The sequence below is a fragment of the Coregonus lavaretus genome (assembly GCF_964263955.1).
Source record: "Coregonus lavaretus genome assembly, chromosome: 31".
NCBI lineage: Eukaryota > Metazoa > Chordata > Actinopteri > Salmoniformes > Salmonidae > Coregonus > Coregonus lavaretus.
In genome coordinates this window covers 33519506-33536176 of record NC_140018.1, presented here as the reverse complement: position 1 = coordinate 33536176, position 16671 = coordinate 33519506, and the positions used below count along the sequence as shown (strand labels likewise).

The following is a 16671-nucleotide window of genomic DNA, read 5'->3' as shown; positions in this document are numbered from 1 at the left end:
GGGCCCTCAAACTTTTTTGGAAAACATCTTGGACATGGGACTTAGTGTAGACATGGATCACCCTCCCTCAGGTAGGTGTTCATTAAACTTTCCCTACTTTTGAGATTGTGGTGAGATGTAAACTGTGTATGCATTAACCTAATTTGCTTGTGCTGTATTTCCAGGATCTCTGGAGTCACCTCCTGTCACTGATTTCCATGAAGAGGAGCAGAGTGGTTCATCATTCGTATCAGTGCTAATTTTATCTGGTAGTCTCGTCACCCTGTTTTATGAGTACCTTGGAATATATGGTGTTATGGTAAGTTACTTCATGTATTTCTCTCTTATGAATGGTCTTGCCTTCCTATTGTAATTGACTAACTGCCTGCATTTAGTGCTTAGGACTCAAGGATTCATACTTATTTTATGTAGCCTAATTATAATAATATAATAATAATATAATTATTGCTGGGACAATGCATGTATTTGTTTTGTTTTTTCAGGGGGGCTTTTTGCTTAAAATTCAACATATTTTGGGTTCTACAGAGGTGCGTTCAGTTGAACGTTTGCTACGTTGCGGAACGGTTTGTACTAAACGACACTTTCCACAAAACGTTATTGTATGTTCTTGAACAGACAGGTACGTTTGCTTCAGTTTGATGAGTGTGAAGAGGTGTGGCTTGAAGCAATGATGCCGCGTTCAAAGCTACTGAGAACTCGTGCCGCGTTCAAAACAACTGGGAAGTCGTAACTGGGAACTCGGAAAAATCCGACTTCAGTGCGTTCAAAACAACTGGGAAATCGAAAGAAAAAAAAAAACGAGCTCCGACTGGGAAAAATCGATTTGAACGGTCATCCAACTCGGAATTCCAAGTTGGGAGCTCGAGCCTCTTTCTAGAGCTTCGACTTTCCGACCTGAAAATCACTGATGGTATGATTCGACCCAGTTGTCTTGAAAGCATCATGAGTGTGGTATTTAAAGGGCAGTGGCCATGTTGACAGCGTTCCCCAACCCAACCCTTCCCCGTTTGTCAACTGGTCGTTGTGTACGGCACCGTTTCCGTTCAATTAAAAGTTCCAGAACGTCAAAACATACTGAATGCAGCCCGGGTTCATTGATCCGTCCCCCTTTTTTTGTTGACGTGTTCTAGTGAAGTGTAGGCTGAAGTTCAGTGTCCACAGCCGGTATTTGGCTTATTAAATGGGGTATAAATGACACCGTCGCTCGTGTTATACGGCTTTGTCAATTTGGCGTAGAAAGTAATCGCGTTCAAAACTCTAAAAGGAGGCTAGTAGACAGGTTGCTGGAGAAGCAGAGCCAGCATTGGCAAGTTAACGTTAGCTAACTAGCAAGTTTATTAGGTAGTGTGAGAGATTTATTATTTTTATAATTGATGGGATGACTAACTTAGAAAGAATGCATTCTAGACTGGGCTAATGTAGGTTGTGTCACCTGGCAAGCTGTGATTGATGTGAAGAGCTGTTTTAGGAGTTAAGATAAGATAATAATTTGTGTCTCCAAATACTAGACAATACTGGTTCTTTGTGATCTGTGAACCTTCCTTGGACGTAGGAATGGTGTCATGGGGAGCTGGCTCTTCTCACCAGGACAGGTTGTTATGATAAGGACTTATGCCTGGCAACAGGGGTGCGTCAACGGATAAGCTGAGTAAGTCTAAACCACGCTCAAGTCTCTACTCTGATTGGCCAGCAGAGAGGTGGGAAACTCTCTCTCTGTCAGAGTATTTGAGGAAGAACATGTAAACAATGGATTTAGTTCTCTGTCTGCCCTGCGAGGTATTTCAGTGAGCCCGTATACGAACCAACATACTTATCATACATACATTTTGCATATAATAAATTTAGCTTGGATTGAAGATCTCTTGATTCTTATTCCAATACCAGATTTGAATTACGCAATTTCTAACAGTAGCTAGCAAGATAGGGACATATTGTCCTCTCCTGGGTAGTCACGATAACCACGATGAAGGATCCTCTCGAGTAGTCGACTACGTTGATCAGTTGGTGAAACAAGGATTTTCGGATTTCCGCAAGCGAGCTGCATTGTACGTCACTAGCCAAGCTAACTTGCTAGCCTAGTTAACATCAGATAGCCAGCTCAGCTGTCAAACTAACGTACGGTAGCGTCGCGATGGATTCGGAAGAAACAACCCCTTTACCCACGTTGCCTTAGTTTGTTTTGGTACCCAGTGCTTGAAAAATAATCTACATGTGCTTTTGAGGTATCATAATAAATCTGCGGGAGTCAGATAGGCAAATTGAATGGAGAAATCGAGTGGGAAATTGCGCTCACTTGTCAGTAAACTTGTGGAATGTTTTAGTTCTATCCAACAAAGACGTGATAAACCCGAATCAGAATGTATATTGTGATGCAATAATGATATTTTATTCAGCGTTCTGGTTCCATGTCCTTGCTCTTTTAGTTTTGACATCGTCTGCCCAGATTTTCATATTTGCCTCCACGATCAACACATCCTTCTAATTGCTCCAGCCTTGGATTTTCTAACGTGTCGGCTTCATCTGCTCATGCTCGAGCAGAACCAGCCAGCCCAACATGGCTGTACATGTTTCTTATGTAACGTTATACATTTTAATTTCATGTATTCATAATTTCATACCCAAAGCCGCAGTCGAAAGGAGATTCTCCGACTTCAAAAGATGTGCAGACGAAGAATGCAGTAGTAAGTACTTGGCGCTAAACTCACGCGAACTTTCAGGATGCTTCCATCGTTCAATTCACTATCCCCCACCTCATCCCTAGCTAGTTTAACAGGCGTTATCGTTGACCGGTTGCCATTTCAAAGGGATGAACTCGGCTAACCTAACTGTCGTTGGTAGTAAATACCAATAAATAATAACCTAAGCTTGCTTGGTTGTAGCCGAAGCGAAGCCTCTGCCTGGAAGTAGAGCAACGTACGCTAACGTTAGCTCAACTATGTGTTTCTGTACTAACCAAAGCCACACAAGGGCTCATAGTCAATGTTCACAAGTTTGGAGTAGCTAACTAGCTACATAACATAACTTGCCAGTTGATCTGGCAGTCTTCTTAGTTAGCTAGCTAGCTACATTAGCCTACCATACACACAATAGAGATGTGTTAGCTTGATTGTAATCAACTAGCTAACTTACTTACTAAACGGACCATAAAGATATCATACTTCTGTGTTGGCTTAGGAAGCAAATTGCAAGATGGTGTATAGGCATGGTTAGCTATATAGCTAGCTATTGTTGACATAAAAGACTGTCATGTCATTAACCCCTCTGCTTGCAAGTTCTTTTCTTTTTGCATCTACCTTATCAAGTTAAAAACAATATTCTATTTACCCTTGATGCTTTCCCTTGATACCCTTCATCTGCTCATGCTCGAGCAGAACCAGCCAGCCCAACATGGCTGTACATGTTTCTTATGTAACGTTATACATTTTAATTTTATGTATTCATAATTTCATACCCAAAGCCGCAGTCGAAAGGAGATTCTCCGACTTCAAAAGATGTGCAGACGAAGAATGTAGTAGTAAGTACTTGGGGCTAAACTCACGCGAACTTTCAGGATGCTTCCATCGTTCAATTCACTATCCCCCACCTCATCCCTAGCTAGTTTGACAGGCGTTATCATTGACCGGTTGCCATTTCAAAGGGATGAACTCGGCTAACCTAACTGTCGTTAGTAGTAAATACCAATAAATAATAACCTAAGCTTGCTTGGTTGTAGCCGAAGCGAACCCTCTGCCTGTGTTGGCTACTGCCTGGCTAGTCGCCCAATTCTGGAAGTAGAGCAACGTACGCTAACGTTAGCTCAACTATGTGTTTCTGTACTAACTAACGTTTTTTCTGTACTAACTAACGAGATTTGGTTTGCATAATAAGCTGTATTTATGAAATGCCCAAGAAGTACAACAAAGTAAATAGTAGTCTGTTGACAGAACAAATACACATCCTGACAATGCCAGTGAGATTGCAATGCATGAAAATGAACTCACTGTTTGAACCTCTGAATGTTTCAAAAGATGGGGAAATGTCTGATGCAGAGGAAGAGAAGACATTCCTGCACTCTGTGGAGGACACAGACAAGGATAACCTCACTGTGACAGAGACGGGTGAAGAGACTAACACACCTGAGAAGCCTGCCCATGATGAAGGTCACAAGAGACCAGATATGGACATTGAGGAGGATGGCAGGTACTTTAACAGAAACAAAGACAATCAGCTGAGCTCTAAAACTCCAGAAGAAATCCAGAGGGGCCCTCAAACTATTTTGGAAAACATCTTGGACATGGGACTTAGTGTAGACATGGATCACCCTCCCTCAGGTAGGTGTTCATTAAACTTTCCCTACTTTTGAGATTGTGGTGAGATGTAAACTGTGTATGCATTAACCTAATTTGCTTGTGCAGTATTTCCAGGATCTCTGGAGTCACCTCCTGTCACTGATTTCCATGAAGAGGAGCAGAGTGGTTCATCATTCGTATCAGTGCTAATTTTATCTGGTAGTCTCGTCACCCTGTTTTATGAGTACCTTGGAATATATGGTGTTATGGTAAGTTACTTCATGTATTTCTCTCTTATGAATGGTCTTGCCTTCCTATTGTAATTGACTAACTGACTGCATTTAGTGCTTAGGACTCAAGGATTCATACTTATTTTATGTAGCCTAATTATTGCTGGGACAATGCATGTATTTGTTTTGTTTTTTCAGGGGAGCTTTTTGCTTAAAATTCAACATATTTTGGGTTCTACAGAGGTGCGTTCAGTTGAACGTTTGCTACGTTGCGGAACGGTTTGTACTAAACGACACTTTCCACAAAACGTTATTGTATGTTCTTGAACAGACAGGTACGTTTGCTCCAGTTTGATGAGTGTGAAGAGGTGTGGCTTGAAGCAATGATGCCGCGTTCAAAGCTACTGAGAACTCGTGCCGCGTTCAAAACAACTGGGAAGTCGTAACTGGGAACTCGGAAAAATCAGACTTCAGTGCGTTCAAAACAACTGGGAAATCGAAAGAAAAAAAAAAACGAGCTCCGACTGGGAAAAATCGATTTGAACGGTCATCCAACTCGGAATTCCAAGTTGGGAGCTCGAGCCTCTTTCTAGAGCTTCGACTTTCCGACCTGAAAATCACTGATGGTATGATTCGACCCAGTTGTCTTGAAAGCATCATGAGTGTGGTATTTAAAGGGCAGTGGCCATGTTGACAGCGTTCCCCAACCCTTCCCCGTTTGTCAACTGGTCGTTGAGTACGGCACCGTTTCCGTTCAATTAAAAGTTCCAGAACGTCAAAACATACTGAATGCAGCCCGGGTTCATTGATCCGTCCCCCTTTTTTTGTTGACATGTTCTAGTGAAGTGTAGGCTGAAGTTCAGTGTCCACAGCCGGTATTTGGCTTATTAAATGGGGTATAAATGACACCGTCGCTCGTGTTATACGGCTTTGTCAATTTGGCGTAGAAAGTAATCGCGTTCAAAACTCTAAAAGGAGGCTAGTAGACAGGTTGCTGGAGAAGCAGAGCCAGCATTGGCAAGTTAACGTTAGCTAACTAGCAAGTTTATTAGGTAGTGTGAGAGATTTATTATTTTTATAATTGATGGGATGACTAACTTAGAAAGAATGCATTCTAGACAGGGCTAATGTAGGTTGTGTCACCTGGCAAGCTGTGATTGATGTGAAGAGCTGTTTTAGGAGTTAAGATAAGATAATAATTTGTGTCTCCAAATACTAGACAATACTGGTTCTTTGTGATCTGTGAACCTTCCTTGGACGTAGGAATGGTGTCTAGGGGAGCTGGCTCTTCTCACCAGGACAGGTTGTTATGATAAGGACTTATGCCTGGCAACAGGGGTGCGTCAACGGATAAGCTGAGTAAGTCTAAACCACGCTCAAGTCTCTACTCTGATTGGCCAGCAGAGAGGTGGGAAACTCTCTCTCTGTCAGAGTATTTGAGGTAGAACATGTAAACAATGGATTTAGTTCTCTGTCTGCCCTGCGAGGTATTTCAGTGAGCCCGTATACGAACCAACATACTTATCATACATACATTTTGCATATAATAAATTTAGCTTGGATTGAAGATCTCTTGATTCTTATTCCAATACCAGATTTGAATTACGCAATTTCTAACAGTAGCTAGCAAGATAGGGACATATTGTCCTCTCCTGGGTAGTCACGATAACCACGATGAAGGATCCTCTCGAGTAGTCGACTACGTTGATCAGTTGGTGAAACAAGGATTTCCGCAAGCGAGCTGCATTGTACGTCACTAGCCAAGCTAACTTGCTAGCCTAGTTAACATCAGATAGCCAGCTCAGCTGTCAAACTAACGTACGGTAGCGTCGCGATGGATTCGGAAGAAACAACCCCTTTACCCACGTTGCCTTAGTTTGTTTTGGTACCCAGTGCTTGAAAAATAATCTACATGTGCTTTTGAGGTATCATAATACATCTGCGGGAGTCAGATAGGCAAATTGAATGGAGAAATCGAGTGGGAAATTGCGCTCACTTGTCAGTAAACTTGTGGAATGTTTTAGTTCTATCCAACAAAGACGTGATAAACCCGAATCAGAATGTATATTGTGATGCAATAATGATATTTTATTCAGCGTTCTGGTTCCATGTCCTTGCTCTTTTAGTTTTGACATCGTCTGCCCAGATTTTCATATTTGCCTCCACGATCAACACATCCTTCGAATTGCTCCAGCCTTGGAATTTCTAACGTGTCGGCTTCATCTGCTCATGCTCGAGCAGAACCAGCCAGCCCAACATGGCTGTACATGTTTCTTATGTAACGTTATACATTTTAATTTCATGTATTCATAATTTCATACCCAAAGCCGCAGTCGAAAGGAGATTCTCCGACTTCAAAAGATGTGCAGACGAAGAATGCAGTAGTAAGTACTTGGCGCTAAACTCACGCGAACTTTCAGGATGCTTCCATCGTTCAATTCACTATCCCCCACCTCATCCCTAGCTAGTTTGACAGGCGTTATCATTGACCGGTTGCCATTTCAAAGGGATGAACTCGGCTAACCTAACTGTCGTTAGTAGTAAATACCAATAAATAATAACCTAAGCTTGCTTGGTTGTAGCCGAAGCGAACCCTCTGCCTGTGTTGGCTACTGCCTGGCTAGTCGCCCAATTCTGGAAGTAGAGCAACGTACGCTAACGTTAGCTCAACTATGTGTTTCTGTACTAACTAACGTTTTTTCTGTACTAACTAACGAGATTTGGTTTGCATAATAAGCTGTATTTATGAAATGCCCAAGAAGTACAACAAAGTAAATAGTAGTCTGTTGACAGAACAAATACACATCCTGACAATGCCAGTGAGATTGCAATGCATGAAAATGTACTCACTGTTTGAACCTCTGAATGTTTCAAAAGATGGGGAAATGTCTGATGCAGAGGAAGAGAAGACATTCCTGCACTCTGTGGAGGACACAGACAAGGATAACCTCACTGTGACAGAGACGGGAGAAGAGACTAACACACCTGAGAAGCCTGCCCATGATGAAGGTCACAAGAGACCAGATATGGACATTGAGGAGGATGGCAGGTACTTTAACAGAAACAAAGACAATCAGCTGAGCTCTAAAACTCCAGAAGAAATCCAGAGGGGCCCTCAAACTATTTTGGAAAACATCTTGGACATGGGACTTAGTGTAGACATGGATCACCCTCCCTCAGGTAGGTGTTCATTAAACTTTCCCTACTTTTGAGATTATGGTGAGATGTAAACTGTGTATGCATTAACCTAATTTGCTTGTGCTGTATTTCCAGGATCTCTGGAGTCACCTCCTGTCACTGATTTCCATGAAGAGGAGCAGAGTGGTTCATCATTCGTATCAGTGCTAATTTTATCTGGTAGTCTCGTCACCCTGTTTTATGAGTACCTTGGAATATATGGTGTTATGGTAAGTTACTTCATGTATTTCTCTCTTATGAATGGTCTTGCCTTCCTATTGTAATTGACTAACTGCCTGCATTTAGTGCTTAGGACTCAAGGATTCATACTTATTTTATGTAGCCTAATTATAATAATATAATAATAATATAATTATTGCTGGGACAATGCATGTATTTGTTTTGTTTTTTCAGGGGGGCTTTTTGCTTAAAATTCAACATATTTTGGGTTCTACAGAGGTGCGTTCAGTTGAACGTTTGCTACGTTGCGGAACGGTTTGTACTAAACGACACTTTCCACAAAACGTTATTGTATGTTCTTGAACAGACAGGTACGTTTGCTCCAGTTTGATGAGTGTGAAGAGGTGTTGCTTGAAGCAATGATGCCGCGTTCAAAGCTACTGAGAACTCGTGCCGCGTTCAAAACAACTGGGAAGTCGTAACTGGGAACTCGGAAAAATCAGACTTCAGTGCGTTCAAAACAACTGGGAAATCGAAAGAAAAAAAAAACGAGCTCCGACTGGGAAAAATCGATTTGAACGGTCATCCAACTCGGAATTCCAAGTTGGGAGCTCGAGCCTCTTTCTAGAGCTTCGACTTTCCGACCTGAAAATCACTGATGGTATGATTCGACCCAGTTGTCTTGAAAGCATCATGAGTGTGGTATTTAAAGGGCAGTGGCCATGCTGACAGCGTTCCCCAACCCAACCCTTCCCCGTTTGTCAACTGGTCGTTGAGTACGGCACCGTTTCCGTTCAATTAAAAGTTCCAGAACGTCAAAACATACTGAATGCAGCCCGGGTTCATTGATCCGTCCCCCTTTTTTTGTTGACGTGTTCTAGTGAAGTGTAGGCTGAAGTTCAGTGTCCACAGCCGGTATTTGGCTTATTAAATGGGGTTTAAATGACACCGTCGCTCGTGTTATACGGCTTTGTCAATTTGGCGTAGAAAGTAATCGCGTTCAAAACTCTAAAAGGAGGCTAGTAGACAGGTTGCTGGAGAAGCAGAGCCAGCATTGGCAAGCTAACGTTAGCTAACTAGCAAGTTTATTAGGTAGTGTGAGAGATTTATTATTTTTATAATTGATGGGATGACTAACTTAGAAAGAATGCATTCTAGACTGGGCTAATGTAGGTTGTGTCACCTGGCAAGCTGTGATTGATGTGAAGAGCTGTTTTAGGAGTTAAGATAAGATAATAATTTGTGTCTCCAAATACTAGACAATACTGGTTCTTTGTGATCTGTGAACCTTCCTTGGACGTAGGAATGGTGTCTAGGGGTGCTGGCTCTTCTCACCAGGACAGGTTGTTATGATAAGGACTTATGCCTGGCAACAGGGGTGCGTCAACGGATAGGCTGAGTAAGTCTAAACCACGCTCAAGTCTCTACTCTGATTGGCCAGCAGAGAGGTGGGAAACTCTCTCTCTGTCAGAGTATTTGAGGAAGAACATGTAAACAATGGATTTAGTTCTCTGTCTGCCCTGCGAGGTATTTCAGTGAGCCCGTATACGAACCAACATACTTATCATACATACATTTTGCATATAATAAATTTAGCTTGGATTGAAGATCTCTTGATTCTTATTCCAATACCAGATTTGAATTACGCAATTTCTAACAGTAGCTAGCAAGATAGGGACATATTGTCCTCTCCTGGGTAGTCACGATAACCACGATGAAGGATCCTCTCGAGTAGTCGACTACGTTGATCAGTTGGTGAAACAAGGATTTTCGGATTTCCGCAAGCGAGCTGCATTGTACGTCACTAGCCAAGCTAACTTGCTAGCCTAGTTAACATCAGATAGCCAGCTCAGCTGTCAAACTAACGTACGGTAGCGTCGCGATGGATTCGGAAGAAACAACCCCTTTACCCACGTTGCCTTAGTTTGTTTTGGTACCCAGTGCTTGAAAAATAATCTACATGTGCTTTTGAGGTATCATAATACATCTGCGGGAGTCAGATAGGCAAATTGAATGGAGAAATCGAGTGGGAAATTGCGCTCACTTGTCAGTAAACTTGTGGAATGTTTTAGTTCTATCCAACAAAGACGTGATAAACCCGAATCAGAATGTATATTGTGATGCAATAATCATATTTTATTCAGCGTTCTGGTTCCATGTCCTTGCTCTTTTAGTTTTGACATCGTCTGCCCAGATTTTCATATTTGCCTCCACGATCAACACATCCTTCGAATTGCTCCAGCCTTGGATTTTCTAACGTGTCGGCTTCATCTGCTCATGCTCGAGCAGAACCAGCCAGCCCAACATGGCTGTACATGTTTCTTATGTAACGTTATACATTTTAATTTCATGTATTCATAATTTCATACCCAAAGCCGCAGTCGAAAGGAGATTCTCCGACTTCAAAAGATGTGCAGACGAAGAATGCAGTAGTAAGTACTTGGCGCTAAACTCACGCGAACTTTCAGGATGCTTCCATCGTTCAATTCACTATCCCCCACCTCATCCCTAGCTAGTTTGACAGGCGTTATCATTGACCGGTTGCCATTTCAAAGGGATGAACTCGGCTAACCTAACTGTCGTTGGTAGTAAATACCAATAAATAATAACCTAAGCTTGCTTGATTGTAGCCGAAGCGAAGCCTCTGCCTGGAAGTAGAGCAACGTACGCTAACGTTAGCTCAACTACCGTATTTTCCGCACTATAAGGCGCACTTAAAAGCCTTTAATTTTCTCAAAAAACGACAGTGCGCCTTATAATCCGGAGCGCCTTATATATGGATCAATTGGTTAATTGGTTGATCCATACTGGTTGTACACGGCGCTCAAGGTGCTCTGTCAAAATGTTTCAGTATGAAAAAACAATAAAAACAATTTAATAATAATGAAATGTTTCAGTACGACTGGTAAACTACAAAGCCGCACCACTTGCAGCATTACGGTAGCCAGTACACACCGGTATTGTGCTTACTCACAGTCCCACACCACGTGTGTGTGTATAAAGACCCCAAAATGGCACCTTTCAAGAGACACGCTTACGACGCAGAGTTCAAGCTCAAGGCTGTCGGTCATGCAGTAGCATATGGGAATAGAGCAGCAGCGAGAGAATTCAACATTAATGAATCAATGGTACGGAAGTGGAGGAAGCAAGAAGATGACCTGCGCCAAGTAAAGAAGACTAAACAGAGTTTCCGCGGGAACAAAGCGAGATGGCCACAGTTAGAGGACAAACTCGAACAGTGGGTTGTTGAACAGAGAGCAGCAAGTAGAAGCGTCTCTACAGTCACTATTCGAATGAAGGCAACAGCGCTAGCACGGGACATGACAATCGATGAATTTCGAGGCGGTCCTTCTTGGTGCTTTCGTTTTATGAAAAGACGTAATCTCTCCATCCGCACACGAACTACCGTCTCGCAGCAACTGCCAAAAGATTACCAAGAAAAGCTGGTCACTTTCCGCGCATACTGCAAAAAGAAGATCACTGAAAAGAAGATCCGGCCAGAGCACATCACCAACATGGACGAGGTTCCACTCACCTTTGATATTCCCGTGAACCGCACTGTGGAGAAAACGGGGACCAGTACGGTGTCTGTACGTACCACAGGGAATGAGAAGTCATCCTTCACTGTAGTCCTCGCCTGCCAGGCTAATGGCCAGAAACTTCCACCCATGATTATTTTCAAGAGGAAGACCTTGCCAAAAGAGAACTTTCCAGCCGGCGTCGTCATCAAAGCTAGCCCGAAGGGATGGATGGATGAGGAAAAGATGAGTGAGTGGCTGAGAGAAATTTACGTCAAGAGACCGGGTGGCTTTTTCCACACAGCTCCGTCCCTATTGATCTACGACTCAATGCGCGCCCATATCACCGATGCTGTCAAAAAACAAGTGAAGCAAACTAATTCGGAGCTTGCCGTCATTCCGGGTGGATTAACTAAAGAACTCCAGCCGCTAGATATTGGTGTCAACAGGGCGTTCAAAGCTAGACTGCGAGCTGCGTGGGAGCAGTGGATGACAGAAGGCGAACACACGTTCACCAAGACGGGGAGACAGCGCCGGGCGACTTACGCCACTATCTGCCAATGGATCGTGGATGCCTGGGCTGATATATCGGTCTCAACTGTGGTCAAAGCTTTCACGAAGGCAGGAATAATCTCTGAACTGCCAGGCAACAGCAGCGACACTGACTCGGATAATGACGAGAGGGAGCCGGGCAGGTTGGATGCCGTAGTCGCCCAACTGTTCAATTCGGACACTGAAGAAGAAGAATTCGAGGGGTTCGTGGATGGGGAATGAACTGAAAAAGTGAGCTTTACGTGTTATATGTAACTGAACAATGTTGAGTTATGCACTAACGTTTGATTTAGTGGTATCAGACTGTTTCTTTTACTACGTGTTTACTGAATCAGGGAAAGGTTCCTCTCCACGTTTGGGAGAAGAGTGAGCAAGGCTGGGAGATATTGTTAATATGCACATTAACGTTTGAACAACATTACCATGGGAGTGAACGGAGTTGTCAGAACGCTTAATAAAGTTTGACTTTATCTGACTGTTTTGTTGACATTCCTTTTAGCACAGCTCCATCTAGTGGATGCATAACGCAACCCCAGTCAATTCATTTGACTACAGTATCTTCTATTCTATGCGCCTTATAATCCGGTGCGCCCTATATATGAAAACAGTTCTAAAATAGGCCATTCATTGAAGGTGCGCCTTATAATCCGGTGCGCCTTATAGTGCGGAAAATACGGTATGTGTTTCTGTACTAACCAAAGCCACACAAGGGCTCATAGTCAATGTTCACAAGTTTGGAGTAGCTAACTAGCTACATAACATAACTTGCCAGTTGATCTGGCAGTCTTCTTAGTTAGCTAGCTAGCTACATTAGCCTACCATACACACAATAGAGATGTGTTAGCTTGATTGTAATCAACTAGCTAACTTACTTACTAAACGGACCATAAAGATATCATACTTCTGTGTTGGCTTAGGAAGCAAATTGCAAGATGGTGTATAGGCATGGTTAGCTATATAGCTAGCTATTGTTGACATAAAAGACTGTCATGTCATTAACCCCTCTGCTTGCAAGTTCTTTTCTTTTTGCATCTACCTTATCAAGTTAAAAACAATATTCTATTTACCCTTGATGCTTTCCCTTTCCCTTGATACCCTTCATCTGCTCATGCCTCGAGCAGAACCAGCCAGCCCAACGTGGCTGTACATGTTTCTTATGTAACGTTATACATTTTAATTTTATGTATTCATAATTTCATACCCAAAGCCGCAGTCGAAAGGAGATTCTCCGACTTCAAAAGATGTGCAGACGAAGAATGTAGTAGTAAGTACTTGGCGCTAAACTCACGCGAACTTTCAGGATGCTTCCATAGTTCAATTCACTATCCCCCACCTCATCCCTAGCTAGTTTGACAGGCGTTATCATTGACCGGTTGCCATTTCAAAGGGATGAACTCGGCTAACCTAACTGTCGTTAGTAGTAAATACCAATAAATAATAACCTAAGCTTGCTTGGTTGTAGCCGAAGCGAACCCTCTGCCTGTGTTGGCTACTGCCTGGCTAGTCGCCCAATTCTGGAAGTAGAGCAACGTACGCTAACGTTAGCTCAACTATGTGTTTCTGTACTAACTAACGTTTTTTCTGTACTAACTAACGAGATTTGGTTTGCATAATAAGCTGTATTTATGAAATGCCCAAGAAGTACAACAAAGTAAATAGTAGTCTGTTGACAGAACAAATACACATCCTGACAATGCCAGTGAGATTGCAATGCATGAAAATGTACTCACTGTTTGAACCTCTGAATGTTTCAAAAGATGGGGAAATGTCTGATGCAGAGGAAGAGAAGACATTCCTGCACTCTGTGGAGGACACAGACAAGGATAACCTCACTGTGACAGAGACGGGTGAAGAGACTAACACACCCGAGAAGCCTGCCCATGATGAAGGTCACAAGAGACCAGATATGGACATTGAGGAGGATGGCAGGTACTTTAACAGAAACAAAGACAATCAGCTGAGCTCTAAAACTCCAGAAGAAATCCAGAGGGGCCCTCAAACTATTTTGGAAAACATCTTGGACATGGGACTTAGTGTAGACATGGATCACCCTCCCTCAGGTAGGTGTTCATTAAACTTTCCCTACTTTTGAGATTGTGGTGAGATGTAAACTGTGTATGCATTAACCTAATTTGCTTGTGCTGTATTTCCAGGATCTCTGGAGTCACCTCCTGTCACTGATTTCCATGAAGAGGAGCAGAGTGGTTCATCATTCGTATCAGTGCTAATTTTATCTGGTAGTCTCGTCACCCTGTTTTATGAGTACCTTGGAATATATGGTGTTATGGTAAGTTACTTCATGTATTTCTCTCTTATGAATGGTCTTGCCTTCCTATTGTAATTGACTAACTGCCTGCATTTAGTGCTTAGGACTCAAGGATTCATACTTATTTTATGTAGCCTAATTATTGCTGGGACAATGCATGTATTTGTTTTGTTTTTTCAGGGGGGCTTTTTGCTTAACATTCAACATATTTTGGGTTCTACAGAGGTGCGTTCAGTTGAACGTTTGCTACGTTGCGGAACGGTTTGTACTAAACGACACTTTCCACAAAACGTTATTGTATGTTCTTGAACAGACAGGTACGTTTGCTCCAGTTTGATGAGTGTGAAGAGGTGTGGCTTGAAGCAATGATGCCGCGTTCAAAGCTACTGAGAACTCGTGCCGCGTTCAAAACAACTGGGAAGTCGTAACTGGGAACTCGGAAAAATCAGACTTCAGTGCGTTCAAAACAACTGGGAAATCGAAAGAAAAAAAAAACGAGCTCCGACTGGGAAAAATCGATTTGAACGGTCATCCAACTCGGAATTCCAAGTTGGGAGCTCGAGCCTCTTTCTAGAGCTTCGACTTTCCGACCTGAAAATCACTGATGGTATGATTCGACCCAGTTGTCTTGAAAGCATCATGAGTGTGGTATTTAAAGGGCAGTGGCCATGTTGACAGCGTTCCCCAACCCAACCCTTCCCCGTTTGTCAACTGGTCGTTGAGTACGGCACCGTTTCCGTTCAATTAAAAGTTCCAGAACGTCAAAACATACTGAATGCAGCCCGGGTTCATTGATCCGTCCCCCTTTTTTTGTTGACGTGTTCTAGTGAAGTGTAGGCTGAAGTTCAGTGTCCACAGCCGGTATTTGGCTTATTAAATGGGGTATAAATGACACCGTCGCTCGTGTTATACGGCTTTGTCAATTTGGCGTAGAAAGTAATCGCGTTCAAAACTCTAAAAGGAGGCTAGTAGACAGGTTGCTGGAGAAGCAGAGCCAGCATTGGCAAGTTAACGTTAGCTAACTAGCAAGTTTATTAGGTAGTGTGAGAGATTTATTATTTTTATAATTGATGGGATGACTAACTTAGAAAGAATGCATTCTAGACTGGGCTAATGTAGGTTGTGTCACCTGGCAAGCTGTGATTGATGTGAAGAGCTGTTTTAGGAGTTAAGATAAGATAATAATTTGCGTCTCCAAATACTAGACAATACTGGTTCTTTGTGATCTGTGAACATTCCTTGGACGTAGGAATGGTGTCATGGGGAGCTGGCTCTTCTCACCAGGACAGGTTGTTATGATAAGGACTTACGCCTGGCAACAGGGGTGCGTCAACGGATAGGCTGAGTAAGTCTAAACCACGCTCAAGTCTCTACTCTGATTGGCCAGCAGAGAGGTGGGAAACTCTCTCTCTGTCAGAGTATTTGAGGAAGAACATGTAAACAATGGATTTAGTTCTCTGTCTGCCCTGCGAGGTATTTCAGTGAGCCCGTATACGAACCAACATACTTATCATACATACATTTTGCATATAATAAATTTAGCTTGGATTGAAGATCTCTTGATTCTTATTCCAATACCAGATTTGAATTACGCAATTTCTAACAGTAGCTAGCAAGATAGGGACATATTGTCCTCTCCTGGGTAGTCACGATAACCACGATGAAGGATCCTCTCGAGTAGTCGACTACGTTGATCAGTTGGTGAAACAAGGATTTTCGGATTTCCGCAAGCGAGCTGCATTGTACGTCACTAGCCAAGCTAACTTGCTAGCCTAGTTAACATCAGATAGCCAGCTCAGCTGTCAAACTAACGTACGGTAGCGTCGCGATGGATTCGGAAGAAACAACCCCTTTACCCACGTTGCCTTAGTTTGTTTTGGTACCCAGTGCTTGAAAAATAATCTACATGTGCTTTTGAGGTATCATAATAAATCTGCGGGAGTCAGATAGGCAAATTGAATGGAGAAATCGAGTGGGAAATTGCGCTCACTTGTTAGTAAACTTGTGGAATGTTTTAGTTCTATCCAACAAAGACGTGATAAACCCGAATCAGAATGTATATTGTGATGCAATAATCATATTTTATTCAGCGTTCTGGTTCCATGTCCTTGCTCTTTTAGTTTTGACATCGTCTGCCCAGATTTTCATATTTGCCTCCACGATCAACACATCCTTCGAATTGCTCCAGCCTTGGATTTTCTAACGTGTCGGCTTCATCTGCTCATGCTCGAGCAGAACCAGCCAGCCCAACATGGCTGTACATGTTTCTTATGTAACGTTATACATTTTAATTTCATGTATTCATAATTTCATACCCAAAGCCGCAGTCGAAAGGAGATTCTCCGACTTCAAAAGATGTGCAGACGAAGAATGCAGTAGTAAGTACTTGGCGCTAAACTCACGCGAACTTTCAGGATGCTTCCATCGTTCAATTCACTATCCCCCACCTCATCCCTAGCTAGTTTGACAGGCGTTAACAT

At 42.7% G+C, this 16671-nt stretch overlaps 1 protein-coding gene across 1 annotated transcript; it reads left to right on the top strand.

Moving 5' to 3' along the window:
- The first annotated feature begins 28 nt into the window (after positions 1-28).
- LOC311106345 (uncharacterized protein) lies at positions 29-13769 on the top strand. The gene is made up of 7 exons (XM_084148674.1): positions 29-71; positions 165-298; positions 4008-4310; positions 4404-4537; positions 7376-7678; positions 7772-7905; positions 13683-13769. The coding sequence occupies exons 5-7, from the start codon at positions 7384-7386 to the stop codon at positions 13761-13763; spliced, it is 510 nt and encodes a 169-aa protein (XP_084004800.1). The 5' UTR covers positions 29-71; positions 165-298; positions 4008-4310; positions 4404-4537; positions 7376-7383; the 3' UTR covers positions 13764-13769.
- Positions 13770-16671: the final 2902 nt, after the last annotated feature.

Coding starts and splice junctions, on each gene's coding strand:
- LOC311106345 (XM_084148674.1), top strand. CDS start 7,384: ATGTCTGATGCAGAGGAAGAGAAGACATTCCTGCACTCTGTGGAGGAC. Junction 7,679..7,771: donor CATGGATCACCCTCCCTCAG/GTAGGTGTTCAT, acceptor CTGTATTTCCAG/GATCTCTGGAGTCACCTCCT. Junction 7,906..13,682: donor TTGGAATATATGGTGTTATG/GTAAGTTACTTC, acceptor ATGTTTCAAAAG/ATGGGGAAATGTCTGATGCA.